At 37.5% G+C, this 18,112-nt stretch overlaps 2 protein-coding genes across 3 annotated transcripts in view; one reads left to right on the forward strand and one right to left on the reverse strand.

Moving 5' to 3' along the window:
- Positions 1-9,651, forward strand: part of HABP2 (hyaluronan binding protein 2) — a 59,284-nt gene extending 49,633 nt beyond the window's left edge. The window contains exons 11-13 of the mRNA XM_074295653.1: positions 1,512-1,646; positions 5,404-5,540; positions 8,798-9,651. Coding sequence (XP_074151754.1) covers positions 1,512-1,646; positions 5,404-5,540; positions 8,798-8,965 — 440 coding nt within the window. The 3' untranslated portion in view covers positions 8,966-9,651. The remainder of the gene's footprint in view (positions 1-1,511; positions 1,647-5,403; positions 5,541-8,797) is intronic.
- NRAP (nebulin related anchoring protein) overlaps positions 9,575-18,112 on the reverse strand; it is an 81,905-nt gene continuing 73,367 nt past the window's right edge. For both annotated transcript variants that reach the window (XM_074295651.1, XM_074295652.1), the window contains exons 39-42: positions 13,511-13,618; positions 12,025-12,336; positions 10,509-10,640; positions 9,575-9,998 (exon numbers count right to left, since the gene is read on the reverse strand). In XM_074295651.1, the coding sequence (XP_074151752.1) occupies positions 9,795-9,998; positions 10,509-10,640; positions 12,025-12,336; positions 13,511-13,618 (756 nt within the window). In that variant the 3' untranslated portion in view covers positions 9,575-9,794. The remainder of the gene's footprint in view (positions 9,999-10,508; positions 10,641-12,024; positions 12,337-13,510; positions 13,619-18,112) is intronic.

The raw sequence follows: 18,112 nt of genomic DNA on the forward strand, positions 1-18,112 counted from the left end.
CTCTAGGTGTAGATGCCTCTCTTCATCACAAGATCATTGAACTGAAAGTCTATAAATGTCTATTTTGCACTTATTCCAAAACTTTCTAGCTCTTAGACAACTTTTATAAACTGATTCCCAGCTTCTCAAGGGATTATTTTCTTTTTTGAGAAGAGAGATTAAGTCAATGATTTCATTGTTTTAATCAATTTCCAGTGAAGGACCTGTACCAACTCAGATGCAGATCATTCATGCATTTGTTTACTCTGCTTTATCCAGAATGAAAAGGAGTGTTATAGGGTTTTTATTTACTGGTCACTACCCCCCAAAGGCAGATGCTGTCTTTGTCTATGGGTGATCCGATCTGGGAGCCAGGAAATAAGGAAGAATTTTCTGGGTGGTATCCAGGCAGCTGTTGTGGTTAAAGCTAGTTTAGGTTTTAGCTGTCCTGAGCTGCCAACACCAGGTTTCCTCACTTCATTCTAGGGGGAAGGGTGGAGCTTGCTCAGATGCCAGGTAAAGAAGATGGGAGTGCTGGAAGATAAAGATAGGTGTATTGGAGAGAAACCTCCAAATTGGGTATCACAGCAAGAGTAGGGTGCAACCAGTCTTGCCACCTATCATTTAGTTGATTGCAGGATAAAATTTATCTTTGGGTATGAATTCTCAATTGTGTGCTCTGGGACTCTGAAACTTTAGGTTTTAGGCGATTTGAAATTAACTTATGCTAAAGTGATAGTGACTGATAAAATTTTGAAGTGTTTCCCAGGAATATGTATATTTTAACAGAAAACATAAAAAAATTTTAATAGAAATCAAATTATTAGGCTGAACAAAAAAAATTCAGCACTGAGAAATTTCAGGCTTCAACCAAATAGGTAGAGAAAATATGGGGGCAGTTAATTGGTGCAGTAGATAGAATTATAGATATTATTATATTATTAATAGATAGGAGTCAAATTAGCCTCAGGAACTTGACACTAGCTGTTTGATCCTGGATAAGTCATTTAACACTAATTGCCTTGCAAAAGAAAATAAAGAAAAGAAAAAGAAAACTATGAAAAGAAAAAAACATTATATCTTCTGGACTTCCTAAAAGCAAACTATATGTTCAATCATTTGCTGAACAAGGATTTATTTCTCTGACATTTATGACTCTATACACCTGTCTAGTATAATTGTACTTGGAAAAAAAGATTTGAATTATATCTACCATTTAACTTCTCTGAGTGTCATTTTCTTCAATTATAAAATATTAGTTGTAAGAATCAAATGAGATAATGTCTCTATTTTATATAGTAAAACACTATTGATGTTAGTTGCTATTATGTCCCTATTTTTCCTCAGAAGTCATCATCAAAATTATAAATGAAGCAACTCCTTGATTCTTAGAAAAAAGATTGACCATAGATACAACTAGTCAAAAAAATTCAGATATTTCTATTCCCCCACCTCTTCCCAAACAGGCTGAAATTTATAACCAACACAATTCTATAGCAGCTTATCATTTATTCCTTTCTTTTTTTGTCTAGCTTTGCTCAAGTTAAAGGCAGTGAATGGTCAATGTGCACAAGAATCTAAGTATGTAAAGACAGCATGTCTATCTGAAGTACCATTTCCTTCTCAGACAGAATGCTACATTTCTGGATGGGGAGAAACATCAACAGGTACGATCCTCAAAGAATAAATACTGTTTCTCTTTGCTATATCCACATACCCCAGTTTCAATTAAACAAATGTTCTTGGGGACAAACCATTAAGTCTTGGAGACAAAATCCCTCCTCCTGAAATGAAAATGAAAATTCAGATACTCAAAGAGATTTCTAATTTCCAACTAAGCTATTTATCTCTTCTGTTCAGACTTAGTCAATGTTTAAAAATGAGAGCACAAAAATGATTGTGGGTCATCTGTTTTCCAGGGGAAAAAAAGGGGCCTGCATTCTCATTTCAATTATTTGACAAGAACTAAAAATTAGAGGGCTTTCAAATATAGCTTTTATTTTAGGAATGTAGCGAAAATCAATTTCCCACCCTTTTTCTTCCCTTCCATCTCATTATTTAACTGAAGTGGAAAGTTTTAAATGAATCAAGGAATAACAATAAAACCTATGTATGATTTGCTATGATTGACCAAGAGGAACTTCTATTTAACTGACTTAATGGTTAATTCAGGGTTAACCAGAGAGTCATTTTAGTTTCATAAAAATTTCTCAATTAAAAAGAAACTTTCTTGCCTTATTACATTCAGGACTGCAAGTTGCAGAGAGGCAGATTTTAGTTCACAGTAAAAGACAATTTCCTATTTTTTTTATTGTTGTAAAGTCAGTTCAGTCATGTCCAAGTCTTCTGACCTCATTTAGAGTCTTCCTGAGGGAGATACTGGAGTGGTTTTCCATTTCCTTTTCTAGCTCATTTTATAGTTGAGGAAACTAAGGCAAACAGGATTAAGTGACTTGTCTAAAGTCAATAGCTAGTATCTGAGCCCAGATTTGGACTTTGCAAAGAGAGTTTTCATGTCTTTAGACCTAGCACTCTATTCACTATACCAACTCACTGTCCTCACACCATTCAAAGGTATGTAAAAATAAGATTTGGGAGGGAATGGATTCCCTCTTACTGGTGGTCTTTAAACAAGGGCTGAATAACTACTTGTTATATTTTTTTTTGGCAAAGGGAATTCTCCCCCAAGTCACAGCCTTGACTAACTGGTCTTGGAAATTACATCTATGTCTAAAATTATGTCATTTTGAAATTCTATGTAGGTGGAAGGTAGAGATTACTACATTTGTATTCACCCAAGGACAAGAACACATTAGAAGGCTTGTTGGTTTTTTTAATAGGCTCTTCTTATTTATCTATGTTTAACTTTTCTTCTAAAAGTAGAAAACTGAAAGCCTCTCTTTTTTAAACTTCAAACTACTATGTGGCAAAGAACTGTGTTATTTTACTTTGTATCCTCCATAACTCTTAGCATGCTACTTTGAACATAATGGATGTTCAACATATTTCTTGAATGAAGGGGTAATATAAAATTCTGGTTTGTCAGCGTCTGGTTAAATGTCATTACAGTATAATGGGTAAAAAAATTGGCCTAAGAATGGCTACATGGAATAATGGATAGGATAAAGGACTTCGAGTCAAGAAAACCAGAGTTCAAATTCAGTCTCAAATTCAGTTACTAGCTGTGAGGTCCTTAATCACTTAATCTTTATCTCAGTTTCTTCAACTATCAAATTAGCATAATCATAGCACTTTCTTCCCAAGTTATTGGTATAAGGACCAAGTGAAATAATATTTATAAAGTAGTTAGCATAGTGCGTGGCACATAGCAGACGCTTAATAAATATTTATTTTATTCTTTTCTTTCCCTTTCCTTAGAATTAGGATACATTCTTGTTTGTTACATTGGCTTAGTCATTTGGACCCCTCTACATGTCAATTTCCTAATCTATGAAAATGAAGGGATTGAATTAAACCAATATAAACCAATTGATGTAAATTGATGTAAACCAATTGACACTAGATTATAAACTACCTGAAAATTTTAGTAAAATAAATTGGTGTCTTATTAGTTAGTATTCAAGAATGAGTGGTCAAATAGGGTCCAATCTGCCATTGGAATCAGATGTCATGGTAGCAGACTTAGACCAATTAATAAATATGATTGAAGTTGAATGTATTGAAGAATATAATTAAGCTTGCATAGTCCACATGCATTTACATTTTTATCCCCTTATTTAAAAAAACAACTTTTGCATTAGTCATTTAATGAAAGGGTATTTATTAATATAATATTATTATATTACTACGTTCCAGACAGGGGAGCTAGATGGCATAATGGGTAGAGCTCAGAGCTTGGAATCAATCAAGAAGACTCATCTTTATGAGATCAAATCTGGCCTCAGATATTTAACAGCTGTGTGACTCTGGGCAAGTTACTTAACTCTGTTTGTCTCAGTTTCCTCATCTGTAAAATAAGTTAAAAAAGGAAATGGTAAACCACTCCAGTATGAAGCAAATGAACTAGATGATCTTCTAGATGCCTTTCAGCATCTAGATAAGTGATACCCTCTCTAAATGAGCTTTTATTATGATGTAGTTGAAATATGCAGTATTTCTATAATGAAACAAATTTATTTGACCATCAAATCCAATGAGATCAAAGAAAGAGGAAAAGAACCTGCATGTATAAAAGACAAAAAAATTAGAACAGTTGGTGGGGAAGGAAGAAGGAGGTGGTAATAAAGAATTGGAAATCTAATGGATCCCCATGAATTGGAAATTGCTGTACAATTATAGAATATTAATGAAAAGGAATACTCATATGTAATTTTAAAAAATATTAAAAATGGTTTCAGAAAAACTTGGAAAGACTTGTATGACTTGATACAGAATGAAGTGAACAGAACCTAGAACATAATTATACAACAATAACACCATTGTAAGGACGATTTTTAAGATTTAAGAATTCTACTTAATGTAATGACCTAATCTAATTCCAGAGGACCAGTGATGAAGCATGCACTCCACCTTTTGACAGAAGATTTTAGAGTATAGAATGAGACATATTTTTTGGATGTGATCAATGTCTGATTATGTTTTGCTTGACTAATCATATTAGTCACAAGAGTTTTGCTTTTCTTTCTCTGCAGGAGAGGGAAGGGATGTGAAGATAAATTTGTTAAATGAAAAAAATGTATTTAATTAAAAAATTTTAAGTAAGAGCCCTTAAAGGTTATTTAATTTAGTTCTTTCACTTTATAGAGAGAAAACTGCAGCCTAGACAGGTAAGATTATTTGCCCAAGGTCATACAGATAGCAAATGGCATTGTCAGGTTTTGAAATTCCAAATTCAGCATCCTTCCCATTTCATTGTTCTGATATATGATTGATCTCAAAAATGATTATTCAGAATTTTGTCATCAGAGATGAACAATACAAACCCAATGAAAATGTGAATCTGTTTCCTTATCTTGACAGTGAGAAAATTGTGGTTCTGGAAAGCTGATAATCTGAATTTTTTGACGGCTAATGGTGATGAGAAGAGACAGATTAGTTTTATGATAGAGTGTTTTGACTCAGGAAGACCTGAATGTAAATTCTGCCTCTGATATTTATTATCTGTATGACTTTGGAAAAACTCTCACAGAGCCTTAGGTGATAATTCTCTAACACTTATCTACTAAATAATAGGGGTTTGCTTTCTGCCTTATACTGGAGGGAGTTTACTGGACCACTGAAATTATATCTCTTGAACCTATTGACTTCACTTGAGAACATGTCTAACAGCTTCTAGAAGTCTTGCTGCTTCTTGAAAAATTCTCCCTTTATATCTAAATTTCGTGACGTCTCCCAATAACCTTGATAATAGTAAAATTCTCCATATTTCATCAAGAATAATATTTGTTCTTTATTCTCACATAGGAGGAGGATCTCGTTATCTCCTGGATGCTAAAGTCCAACTGATCTCCAAATCTCGTTGTAATGCTCCAAACCAATATAATAACTTGATTGATGATACCATGTTCTGTGCAGGTGGACAGGGGATTGACTCCTGCCAAGTATGTCACGTTTCAATAATCTATTTTGGTTGGGAGGGATCGGTGATGGGATGTCTTTTATTAAATTTTGTGGTACTATAGATGCAACGGGCAGCTAGGAGGCACAATGAATGAGTGCCAGACAAGGAGTCAGAACCAGAATCCAAATCTAGCTTCAGACACATATTAGCTATGTGATCCTGGGTAAGTCACTTAATTCTGTTTGCCTCAGTTCTCCATCTGTAAGTAAGCTGGAGGAAAAAAAATACAATAACTCTATCTTTGCCAAGAAAACCCAAATTATGTCACATAGAGTTAGATGTGAACTGAATCACAAAAAATACAAGGAGTTACATAAAACCCTTGCATTCTGGGACAGGATGGTGAGTATCCTTATAAGCTAAGCTCGCTATTCCAATTTATAATCATTTGAACAATAATGTGTCAGAATCCACATGATGGTGAGCTATAGGGAATAACCAATGAGTATTGCTTGGAATTAATGACACTGCTCATGTCAGTATAAGTCCCATGAAAATCCACAGTTCTCAGTGTTCTAAGCCCTGGTCTGGGAATTAGAAGGGTACTAAGATGTACCATATGACCAGAAGCAACTTATTTGTCCTCCAAAGCCACTGTTTCTGCCTGTGGATAATGGAGATGGAATTAAATTATATCTAAATAGTATTTAAAAGTTCACAAAGTACTTTAGGATAGTATTTGAGGCAAAATTTGAACTAAGCACCTTATTCCAAGCTCTGCATCCTATTTACTAAGGCACATTTCCTTTTAACATTCTATGACTGACAATTCTATGACATTTTATGTCCCATTAATTATTATTTACATATGTATAAGCAACCAACTTTGAATTATGACCGCATTCCCTGAACAGAAATAGAGGGAGATGAAGCTTTATTAATAGTAATTCAAGGAAGGGACAACAGTCAGTGGAACTCATGGTTTTGTTTTTTCTCTAAAAGGACCTGGGAATCATATGTATAAAATTACCTATAAACCAATGTCTTTCCCAAATTTTCCCTCATGTTCCTCAGATAATCCTTGAAAGTTGCCATTATCTTTATCAGCTTCCTTTGATGCTTTAACCTGATTTCATCAGAATACATTCATTTTCCTTCTCTAAGTCCCAGCTTCTTGGGGGGGGTAAGAAGGAGGTAGTGGGGATAGTGTAATTTATCATGGACTCTGTGTCTCTATGCCTCTATCCTTCCAGAGTCATTTGCCATGAGTTTTAAATTTTAAAACCTTCCTGCCCATGTTAAAGGGGATAGAAGAGATAGTTCAACACCATAGATATTCCATAAGTTTCATTATAACTATTAATATTGATATTCTTCCCTATCAAACTCAGAACCCTTCTATAGGTAAGCTGATAGATTAAAATTCTATGCTCTTTCTCATCTCTTTCATCTTTGGTAGAGATCTATAAATGTTACCACCCATTTCTGGGAATTTTCATGGATACTGCCAGAAAAATATCAGGAAGCATCAGTAAGAGTTACAAGGTCTTAGGAGAGAAATGGAAGACCTCAGGACAGTTTGGGAATTAAATTTCTTCTTAAGATAATATCTAAGATGAGCAGCTAATTGGCACAGTGGATAGAGCACCAGTCCTAAAATAAGTTCAAATCTGGTCTCAGACACTTAACACACTTCCCAGCTGTGTGACCCTGGGCAAGTCACTTAACCCCAATTGCCTCAGCAAAAAATGAAAAAAAAAGATAATATGATTTGTATTTCAACATGATTTGTATTTCTGAGCCATTGCTTAAAATATAGGAATGGCAGGGATGGAGTTTATCTAAAAAGGGCTGGTTATTTTTTGTTTAATACATCTGTATGAAGTCAAGGTATGATGTAAATGGGTAAGTTTAATTATCTAGATATTTTGTAAATCTCTTTATTTCTTCCAAAAGCAAAATAACTAATACTTTCTTGGCTTCTCCTAGTGATATTTTCATACTTCAAAAGGTAGAGGAAGCAATTAATGGAACTGTTGTTATAGACCTATTCTTGTAAACAAAGAAAGTTAGATTCTGGGGAAGAAACCAGAATCTGGGGTAGAAATAATGTATTCCCATTAGAATGTGTAATGGAAAAGAAGAAGAAACACACCCAGCTAACTGACAAAAAAAGGAAAAAAATTCAATGTGAGAGGAAGGGACAGTCTAGTCACGCTAAAACACAGAGCTGGGAATTGTTCCAACCATTGTGGAATACTATTTATAATTATTTAGAGGGGAAAGTAACTAAAATTTTCATACCTTTTGACCCAGGGAACCTGCTGGTAGGCAAATGCTCTAAGGTCAACAATAAAATAAGCTATGCCATATAAAACCAAATATTCATGGGGTACCTTGGAAACAAAGTGGGTGTCCATTGATTGGGGAATAATTAAACCTATGTGTTACCTTGATGTATATTACTATACTATATATTACTACGTACATATATACTATATATACATATATATATATTATACTGGAAAAAATGATAAATATGAAGAATTCAAGAAAACATGAGAAGACATAAGAACCAACCCCCGGAAAAATATATACCATAATACAAATGGAAAAAAACAACAATTAAAGAGATGGAGAGGAAAGGCTACTCCTTTCAGTGGAGATGGAAGACTGTGGATATAAGATATCCCTGTGCCATCAATGATAAAGAGTGTGCTAATTGATGATGTTTTCCTCACATCTACTTTTTGAAGTATATTGTGCAATTCCAGATCAGAAGTAAGTAATTTGAATGTCAGAAAAGCAGAATTTTGCCCAAGACATAAATAAGTAGTAAAACAGAAAGTTAACCATAGTAAAGTTCTCTTTCTATTTTACCATATTACCCCGAATTATATCAATGTTTCTTCCTTGTATTTAAGTAAGAATTTTCCTGTCCGTTGCTAAGCTGTGTATAGTACAAGGCTCTGGAAAATTGATGCTAATGACTAAAGTTGAATTTTTAGATTATCTGTGATTTTGAACCACATATTATACCCCTATCCCCTATTGCCACAGTCAGGATAGTTTTTAAATGAAGCTACCAACTCAACCAAAGGGGGATAGTCTTACTGGGTATGAGGCAAAGGAAGTAGGGAATTAGCCATGGGTAGAGATCAGAACACAGGGGAAAGTATATAGCGCTTCTTTGCTCCTACCTTAGGACTAAAAGGCATCACGAGCCATTCCCTTCCTCTTACCTTTAGCATCACAAACAATTCTTTCTACAAAACTAACTGTTTTATTTTCCTCTAGGGTGATTCTGGTGGCCCTTTAACTTGTGAAAGAGATGGCAAATACTATCTTTATGGAATTGTGAGCTGGGGCTTTAAATGTGGAAAGAAACCAGGAGTTTATACTCTAGTGACCAAGTACCACAACTGGATCAAAGACACCATCCAAGGAAAATCTGGATCATACTAGGCAGTGCCTAAGCTAGCATCTGATAAGGCACAAGCTATAGCCTCTCTATCTCCAACTTCCTCTTCATCATTATTGCCTTATTGGTTGAAACTAAAAAGGAAGGTCCACTGCCAAGAAGCACACAATCAGAGAGGAAGAAAGAACATTGGCTTGATAATTAGTGAAGACTCGGGATTCCAACCCGACTCCTCCACTAACAAGTGTGTTGGTCTGACCCAGATTACTTCCTTTCTCTGGGTCTCAGTTTTTTCATCTGGACAATGGGGAACTATGGCAGGTGAGGGGGAGAGTTGGATCATGTGGTCTCCAAGGTCCCTTCTAGCTGTAGACAACCAATTTAAAGAGTTTCACTGGAGCTGATCAGAAATAATTTCCATTTATACTCTGCTTGTCTTTTCTCCATGACTTTCTAGCCAGAATTTTCACAATACCTCTCCATACCCCTGTATTATCTCATATAATTTGCAAGGAAACCATACAGGAAGCCCAAATTCTCCTACATTATTTTCTTCAGTTCCTATGTTTTTAGAAATCATCATTCCTGGAGCAACAGTCCAGCTCAAGAACAGTCACAACCACCAATCCTTATAGAATGAATGAGAGCCCCAGTCATGTCTGACCACCTTTATTCAGCATGGATAACGTGCTAGACAGAACCAACATTCAAAACAGGATATTAAAATATTGAATTGAAAATATAAAGATCTATATTTCATTTTAGGGTGACACTGTGTTCAAAAATGCCAAAGATGTCCTAGTGTAACAAGGCTGACTCAAAAATGGTGAGGAAGGGGAGAGGACCATCTACAGCTCTCCAAACCTCAAGAATCTAAAATGTGCTTTTTGGGGGGACTCCAGGGGTTGGGAGCAGGGGACTACTTCGATGTCCAGTTTCTCTGTCTAACCCTCTGCATGGGGGCTGTTCATTTACAAGCAGATGTGTCTTCTTCCTTTTGACGTGCAGAATCTCAGTAGCATCTGGGTTCACATTCCCCTGGTTATTGTCTTCCTCCCCCGAGGGGTCAATCCCTGCCTGTGGAAAAGAAATGAGCCCATCTAAGTGAAATCTGAAATTCTCCTAAGAAGAGCCTAAGATGCCTCAGGAGCATTTACAACTTCCATTTCTTCCCCCTTTCCTTTCATTCTCCCCAACCTTAATTCTCTCTCCAAAAAAGCAACCTGGAAAACTAAAACTAAAACTTTTAAGGCAAGAGAAAGACATGGACTTTTTACTCCAAAGGGGACAGAGCTCAAATAAAAACCATTTTAATTGCTGAGTCCCTAATCCTTTCAACCAATATAAATGAGCAAGTAATGGAACCTAAGATACCGGCTGCTCTTGCTCAGTGTTGATGTGGTACCATCTATTCTGAGAGGCACCTCATGGGGGGGCTACCTGGAATTCCTATACCTAGTCATCCCAAATCCTGGAAAATAGGCATTTTATTGGTTTTATTTTTCTTGAGTGACAGCTCAAAGTAAGAGGAAACTAGGATGCATTTGTGGTTTCACAGCTGCACCACAGACTAAAGCAAATACTTACATAGGGATTCTGAGGTCTTGGGCCCCGGGCATTGGCCAGTTCAGCAGCCCTTCGAGCCATTTCCACTTTATAGGAGCCTGGAGGAGTCCAGCCAATGCCTCTAGTCAAGTTCAAGTCCGATTTATACTTGACCTGGATTGGGGGGAATAGAGTGGAGAAAGATAAATATCATTGGGATTTGGGGTGATTTTAATGGCTTAGATAGTATATAAAAGCAGGTGGGGTGAAGTGCTTTGTTTCTGCCAATGAAGGATGCCATGAGACTCTTCATAAAGATCCCTCATATCCAAAGTAGAACACACTGATCTCCAGGTTCCTCATAGCATTCTCCCTTCCCACTTTCCTTTGGAGGAATTAGCTGTAACAGGGAACAGTGAGAAAGGACACTGGGCTGGAAGTCCACAGATCTAAGTTTTAATACTGTCTCTGCCACTAACTAACTGTATAACTTTGGGCAACAGCTTTTCCATTTGGGGACTTGGTTTCTCCCTCTATAAAATTAGGGTTACTGGCCTGAATGAGCTCTAAAATTCCTCCCACTTCTCATACTCTGTATCAGGAATTCTGTCCTTGGGATCCATGGATTCCCAAAAGACTTGGGAACAGATTTTAAGGGGATGATGGATTTGGATGGGGAAAAACATACTTTATTTTTCACTAAACTTTGGTTTCCTTTAGAGTCATTTCATTTTATGTATTTATTCTATGAAAGGGATCCACAGGCTTCATCAGAGAGATCCACAACACATAAAAACAGGTAAAAATCCCTTTTCTATGTGTTTCTACATCAGCTCAGACTTCATACTGCCCAGCATTCAGTAGTAAAATATATATAGAACTTAATTCCATATAATGATCCCCTAAACTATGTAATTTTTCATTAATATCATTTAAAACATTGGAAACCAGCCCCAATAAAACAATTTTAAACTCTGGATGAAATGTGCCTCCATTGGAATATTGTGAACCCTACTATAAAATCATTCAATCGATCACCCCATTATAGCATAACCTTATTCATGAAAGAAGAATCAGAGATGACATTGATTGTAGTAGGACCTAAAGATTTGTTTTGGCCCTGGAGTCAGGGATTCTAATCCTGTCTCAGGCTTTAGGCAAATTATTTAATTTCCTTGAACTTCAAGTTTCTTTTCTGTAAAATTAGCTTAGACTAAATGGTTTCTGACTTCTAGACCTGGAACCCTACCCTCGCCTACTTGAACCTCCCAATGGCCATGATGTGAAGTAGTAGCTATTATTAGCTTCATTTTATATACACGGAAACTAAGGTAGAGAAAGACTGTCACTTGCCCAGGGTCATCCAACAATTAGTGTCAGAGGTAGGTCTTGAATCCAACCTTCCCTGATACCCAATGCAGTACTCTAAGCACAACCATATTTATGCTGCCCCTGTTTCAACTTCAAGTTGAATAGAATTAGGAATTCTGCTACTTTTGGATTCTGGAGATTATGAAAAGAGAGAAAGTCTAGGAGAGTGCTGAGGTCCCAGACTTACATCACTCTGCAGTTTGTGGGCTCTCTGGGCATGTTTCAGGTTGAGTTGCTCTGGGTCACAGGTGTACTGGTGCAAGTGCTGTCTGTAGTTCACATCACTGGCCAGCTCCTGGCTCTTCTTGGCGTGGATAAAGCCAGGCTGGTCCATCCGGCTCTGGAACTGTGACCTACTCTGGACAAACTCCCTTTTGTACTCATTGTCGCTCTGGAGTTTCCCCACGGTAAGGAAATGCTTTGTTCTTGGGTCATCATTTACACTGCGGTACCCAATCTGAAGTCCCCGATCCCTCAGGAAGGCCTCTTTGTACCTGAACTGTAGAGAAGAAGGGGAGAGCTCATTATTAGTTCTTAGGGACATAAGTCTCCTTTGGTGACATCCTTATCCGACAAACTACTTCAGTGGATTCCCAATCACCATGGCACATGACAGCAATAGAGAGATGGAAAAGGATAGAAGCACAGATAGCTATTCTGACAGAAAGATATAACTATAACTATAACTATATATATATATAAAAGAGAGAGAGACATAGAGATATTCGTATTTGTATATCTCTATATGTCTCTATATATCTGTATACATATACATATACTATGCGAGTAAATATACTTCTCTGTATATCTGTCTCTATATATCTGTTTATATATCTATATACCTGTATGTCTCTCTCTACATATCTGTATGTGTGTATATATATATATATGTATATATATATATATATATACACACACACCTACATACATACATACACACATATAAAGAAATAGAGAAATATAGATAGAAATAGATATATATATATGTACATCTATATCTGTATAGATCATCCACATAAATGTAGATAGAGATATAACAGAGAATAGAGTACTGGGCCTGAAGTCAAGGAGAACTAAGTTCAATTTTGATCTCTAATACTTACTAGCTGTGTGACCCCAAGCAAATCGCTTAGTTCTGCTTTGAGTAACCTCTGTTTATTTTGATTTCCTCAACTGAAAAATGGGGATGATCATACCACCTACCTTGCAGGATGGTTGTGAGAACCAAATGAAACATTCATAAAAAAGTGCTTAGCACAGTGCCTGGTACATAGTAGGTGCTTTTATTAAAATGCTTTTTCCCTCTGCTATCTTTTCTATATTTGGCTCCAAAAAGAAGAGATATGTGTCTCTTCTCACAATTACCACTTTCTCCATTTAGATTTAAATGATATAACCCAAGGAGTTCCCTTCTAAGTTGGCTTTTTTGGTAAAAAGTTCATGATTCAGCTCCTTGTTAATTGGTTTTATGTGTCATTAACCTTTAAGCATGTCCTTTTTTTTACTAGATTCCTTCTAAACTACTCATGGCTAAGGCCTAGAAATATGCAACTAAGGGACAAATGGGAACTATTGTTCCCGAGTCCAGGCTATCTGTTTCCAAATCACAATAAAGCTACATATTTGGGGATAGCAAATGAAGAGAGATACAGGGTTGGACCATGGCTCCTTACATCACTGGCGATCTCTCGGGAGGCTCTGGCAGTCTGAAAAGGGATGGCATCCAACCGGAAGTCATAGCCAGCTGCTCGGATCTGTTCCCAAGAGTTCTTGTATGTTTTCTAAGGAGAGAGAGAGAGAGAGAGAGAGAGAGAGAGAGAAGAAGAAGAAGAAGAAGAAGAAGAAGAAGAAGAAGAAGAAGAAGAAGAAGAAGAAGAAGAAGAAGAAGAAGAAGAAGAAGAAGAAGAAGAAGAAGAGAAGAGAGACAGAGACATAGAAAGAGAGAGAGAGATGGAGAGAGAGAGAGAGAGAGAGAGAGAGAGAGAGAGAGAGAGAGAGAGAGAGAGAGAGAGAGAAGAGGAGAGGAGAATAAGTTGTTTTAAGTATCACATAAATTTATTTCAAATACTAAATGCCTTCTTGGAGTTGTGATTACTTTAAACAGACAAGAGTGATAATCAATACTTCATTCTGAAAATGTGCTCACTCCTGAATTCATTCATTCAGCAAATATTCATTGAACAGCCACTCTGTGGAAAACTTTTTAAAGTTCTCCTTGATAATCTGTCAAATTTTGAAATCAGCATTTTAACATAATGTTTTATATATACATATTATTCCACAGTTATTAAAGTCTTTTACATTTGACCCATAAAAAAGCTCTGCTGTGAGATATCAAAATATTCTCTTTTTACAGATGAGCAAAACTAAGACTCAGAGACGTGAATTGATTTTCCCACAGACACAGAGCTAAAGTTGCAGTTGGAATTAGAATCCATGTTTCCTGGCTCTTAGTTTGTCTTCTACCACCTAAAACACCCCTCCATTTTGTCTTTTGACAGTTTCCTGGGCATCTGAACATTAGAATGAAAATTTTCAAGGGGAAAAACTGACTCTTCAAACCTTTCCAAAATCTTGGTTCTAATATCCCAGCATATGTATTTTCATTAGCTCTTCTGGCTTTATGGAAACCTATTCAGCCTGCCTTTGATGTCATACAATACATTTTTGTTCTGAGGTGCCCTAAATCTAGTTTCCACCCCTGGTGCCAACATCTAGGCAAGAGCCTTCACTTGCATTTAATATACTGTCAAAAACCCTGGTTGAGTATGTGCCCCATGCATTTAATACCTTCCTCTATCACTGTCCCCTTTCATTCTTTCCCTTTCAAGTTGTACTTACACACCCCCCAGGTATTTGTAATCATTTTCTTCAGGAGGTCTTCAGGTAGAGCTCCACATCACCAATATAAGCATCAAACTCTTCAGAGCCTTCATTTGTTAAAGAGTTTTTTCTCTCCCAAAAAATAACTGAGGAGCTCCATGAAAGGTGTCTCATGGAGATCTCAGTGGATAGCTGTCCTTTATCCATCCACAGAGAAGGGAGGCAGCAGGAGACAGTTGTTAGACCATCAGCCTAGCAGATTGAAAAGCTATGTCCTCAGCCCAGCTCTGTTGATAAGTGCTCTGTAAGTCAGGTAGGGCAGGTCACTGGTCTAGGTGGGCTGGCAAAGATGAGGGAGCTTTAGTTTTACCCCCTGAAAAATGAGGTTCACGCTAGTGGCTTCTATTTTACCAGGGGCTTAGAACATTGATCAGAGAAGGTAGCATAGAGAAAGGGGAAAAAGTATTCTCATTATGTACCTCCGTTAGACTTTAGGTGGGTCGATGTTTTTCGAGATGACCAAACTAGTTCAAGACTAATCTGTATTGTTATGGCCACTGTCGTCGATACCATCGACCAACATTTATTTAGCATCTACTGAGTGACAAAGATTGTGCTAGGCAATGGCGATATAACCATATAGATTAGGGGGATCATGCCCCAGTTGGCTATGCATATGGAAAGGTAAAATGTTTGAATGAACTGTGCTACAGTCCAGGTGAGGGGTCAGGAGTCCACAAGATTTAGAAGGAGAATGACCAGTATTCTCCTTTATACCTCCTCTTCAGATAGTCTAATGAAGGAGGCTCTTGAAAAAAATGGAGACAAAATCATTTTTACTTTATTGAACCTGAAAACTCTTTACCACCATGACATTATAGAGAAAACATTAGTGAAGTGGAAAAAGTTCTAGATGTGGAGTCAGGAAGAGCTGAGTTCAAATACTACCTGCTCACTAGCTGAATGACCTCAGGGGAGTCATTTAGTATCTCTCTGTCTCAGTTTCCTCACCTGGATGGAAAGTGCAGGCTAAAATACTCACAGTATATATTTCACAGGGTTGTCATGATGATCAGATAAGAATGTGAGGGAAACAACTTGTAGAACCATGGAGGGAACACCATGGAGATGTCAACTGCTATTAATATACACTGAGCCCAGCTGTGCTAGAGTAGACAGAACTGAAGAGATCACTTAGTGTGTGGTCCTCACTTTACAGATGGAGAAACTGAGTTCTAGAGAGAAGTGACTTTGCCACAGAAATGACAGAAGGACTCCTCAGCTCTTTGTAGAGGTGAAACATTCTAATTCAGATTAGCCCTAGAGATCCCACCCTCAGTATAAAACTCCAGGTTTCCATATTTCTGATCTTCCCCATACCCTGGACTTTTTCTTTAGTTAATTTTAAAAATTTAATTAAAGACCTCCATAAATACCCGTATAGTTAAAGAAGGTCCAACTATACTTGCTCTCGATGGGAATCCAGAACTTCACCCATTTTCTCCCTCCCTGGCACCCATTCCCCAGGGTAACTTCCCTCTGTATACTATTTGCTATATTGTAATAATTTCCTGCCTCCTTCTTCTCCTTTTTTTTAATCTGTTGAGGTTTTTGCCTTGCCACTGGGAGTCTTTACATTGTGCGGGTCCTTTGATGGGAACCCTGGGCGCCCTTCTTCTTGATCACAGTGTGCTCAGTTTTGTCCTCATCCTCACACATTAAAGCCATTTGATTTTTAGTTATTTCTGCTGCCTTACAAATATCAATGGCTTTCTTTGCCCAGGAAGGTCAGTTTCCCTCTACAGTCTTCCGTGTACTGCGCTTGATCCAATTGTACACACCCCACATGCCCTCCCCCAAAAAGTACTCTTTCATAAGAGGTTCACGAGTTCTCCATAGCCACATATCCCAGCTGGCAATTTCAGTTCACCTCCTCTGATGATTGGTAGCGGTCGCTGGAGGCGAATGTTCAAGATCCTGTGCGGGCCTCCCCTTCTTAAGAATCCCCTGCAAAGGGCTGCCTATTTTATCCTGGTTTCCAAACCTGCCACGAACAGGTGACGAGAAGTCTCCAATGAAGGCAACTTCCCACTTTTCAGGGAGATTAACGAGAGATGCTTTTGCCCAAGTTGCCAAAGAAAAGGACTCTTTGACCCAGGGGGAGATAGGCCCACCTAAGCTGCTATTCTAAAATTATCCTTCTCGTTCCCATCAAAAGCTTCAAATAATAATAATAACTTATATTTATAAAGCACAATTCATTGCAAAGGATCCCACGGTGCTTTACAAACTCCACAAACTGATACACACATAAAATAGAAGAAGCATCTTGCCATCCTCTGAGAAGTAGCCACCTCCGGGGTGAAAAGTGACAGCTGCTTAACCACACGGAGCCACAGGACACAATAGGAAGGACAGGGAGGGAAGAATGGCTGAACTCTGGGTGGCCCATTGCTACCCCATTTGGACACACTCAGACCATGTTATTCTGATCTGACAGGTTTCTTTTGATTCATCAGCCTCACTACCTGTTATCACAGGATCACAGCCCCTGAGGACAAGCTGCCACCTATTCACTTAGAATCAGTAACTTCAAATCCTTCCTGGTAGCAGGGCAGCCTTTGCTATGGCTTAAAAACAAGATTCCTCCATTATGCACTCACAGTGCATATATCTAAGGGAAAGAAAAAGGGATTTTGGCCACAGGCAGGGGAAATGTGGACTCATATTCATTCACTCATTCATTCATCCATTCAACAAGTACTTATTACAGCCCTACTAGGTGCAATTACAAAGTAATTTCATGGTAAAAGGAATAACTCGGATACCAATGCGCTTTCTCTAAAGTAGGGGACCTTAACCATGTTTTTGTGCCATGAACCCCATTGGCAGTCTGTGAAGTCTATCAGGCAAACCCTCCTCAGAACAATGTTTTAAAAGCATAAAACAAAATACATGTGGCTACAGAGAAAATCCATTATTTTGAAATATAGTTGTCAAAATACATTTTTTTAAAAGTTCACAGATCCTAGTTCAAATATCCCCAATCTAAAACTAAACCTTTGTAATGACTATGAAGCTATATAATAAGGATATAATTTTTTTCCTATTCAAGTTCATAGAACACCTGAAATCTATTTAAAGACTCTTTGGGGATCCACAGATCCCAGGTTAAAAACTATTGTTCTGGAGAAAAATAGATTTATTTTAAGGTTGCTAAGCTTTAGCAAGGTGGCTAGAAGGCCAGGCCTGGAGTCGGGAAGATTCATCTCTCTAAGTTCAATCCGACCTCAGACACTTACTAGCTGTCACACTGGCCAAGTCACTTAATCCTATTTGTCTCAATTTCCTCATCTGTAAAATGGGTCAGAAAAGGAAATGTCAAATCATCCCAGTGTCATTGCCAAGAAAACCCCCATTGGGCTCATGAAGAGGTGGTCATGACTGAACAA

This window comes from Sminthopsis crassicaudata, chromosome 2 (genome assembly GCF_048593235.1).
Source record: "Sminthopsis crassicaudata isolate SCR6 chromosome 2, ASM4859323v1, whole genome shotgun sequence".
Taxonomy (NCBI): Eukaryota; Metazoa; Chordata; class Mammalia; order Dasyuromorphia; family Dasyuridae; genus Sminthopsis; species Sminthopsis crassicaudata.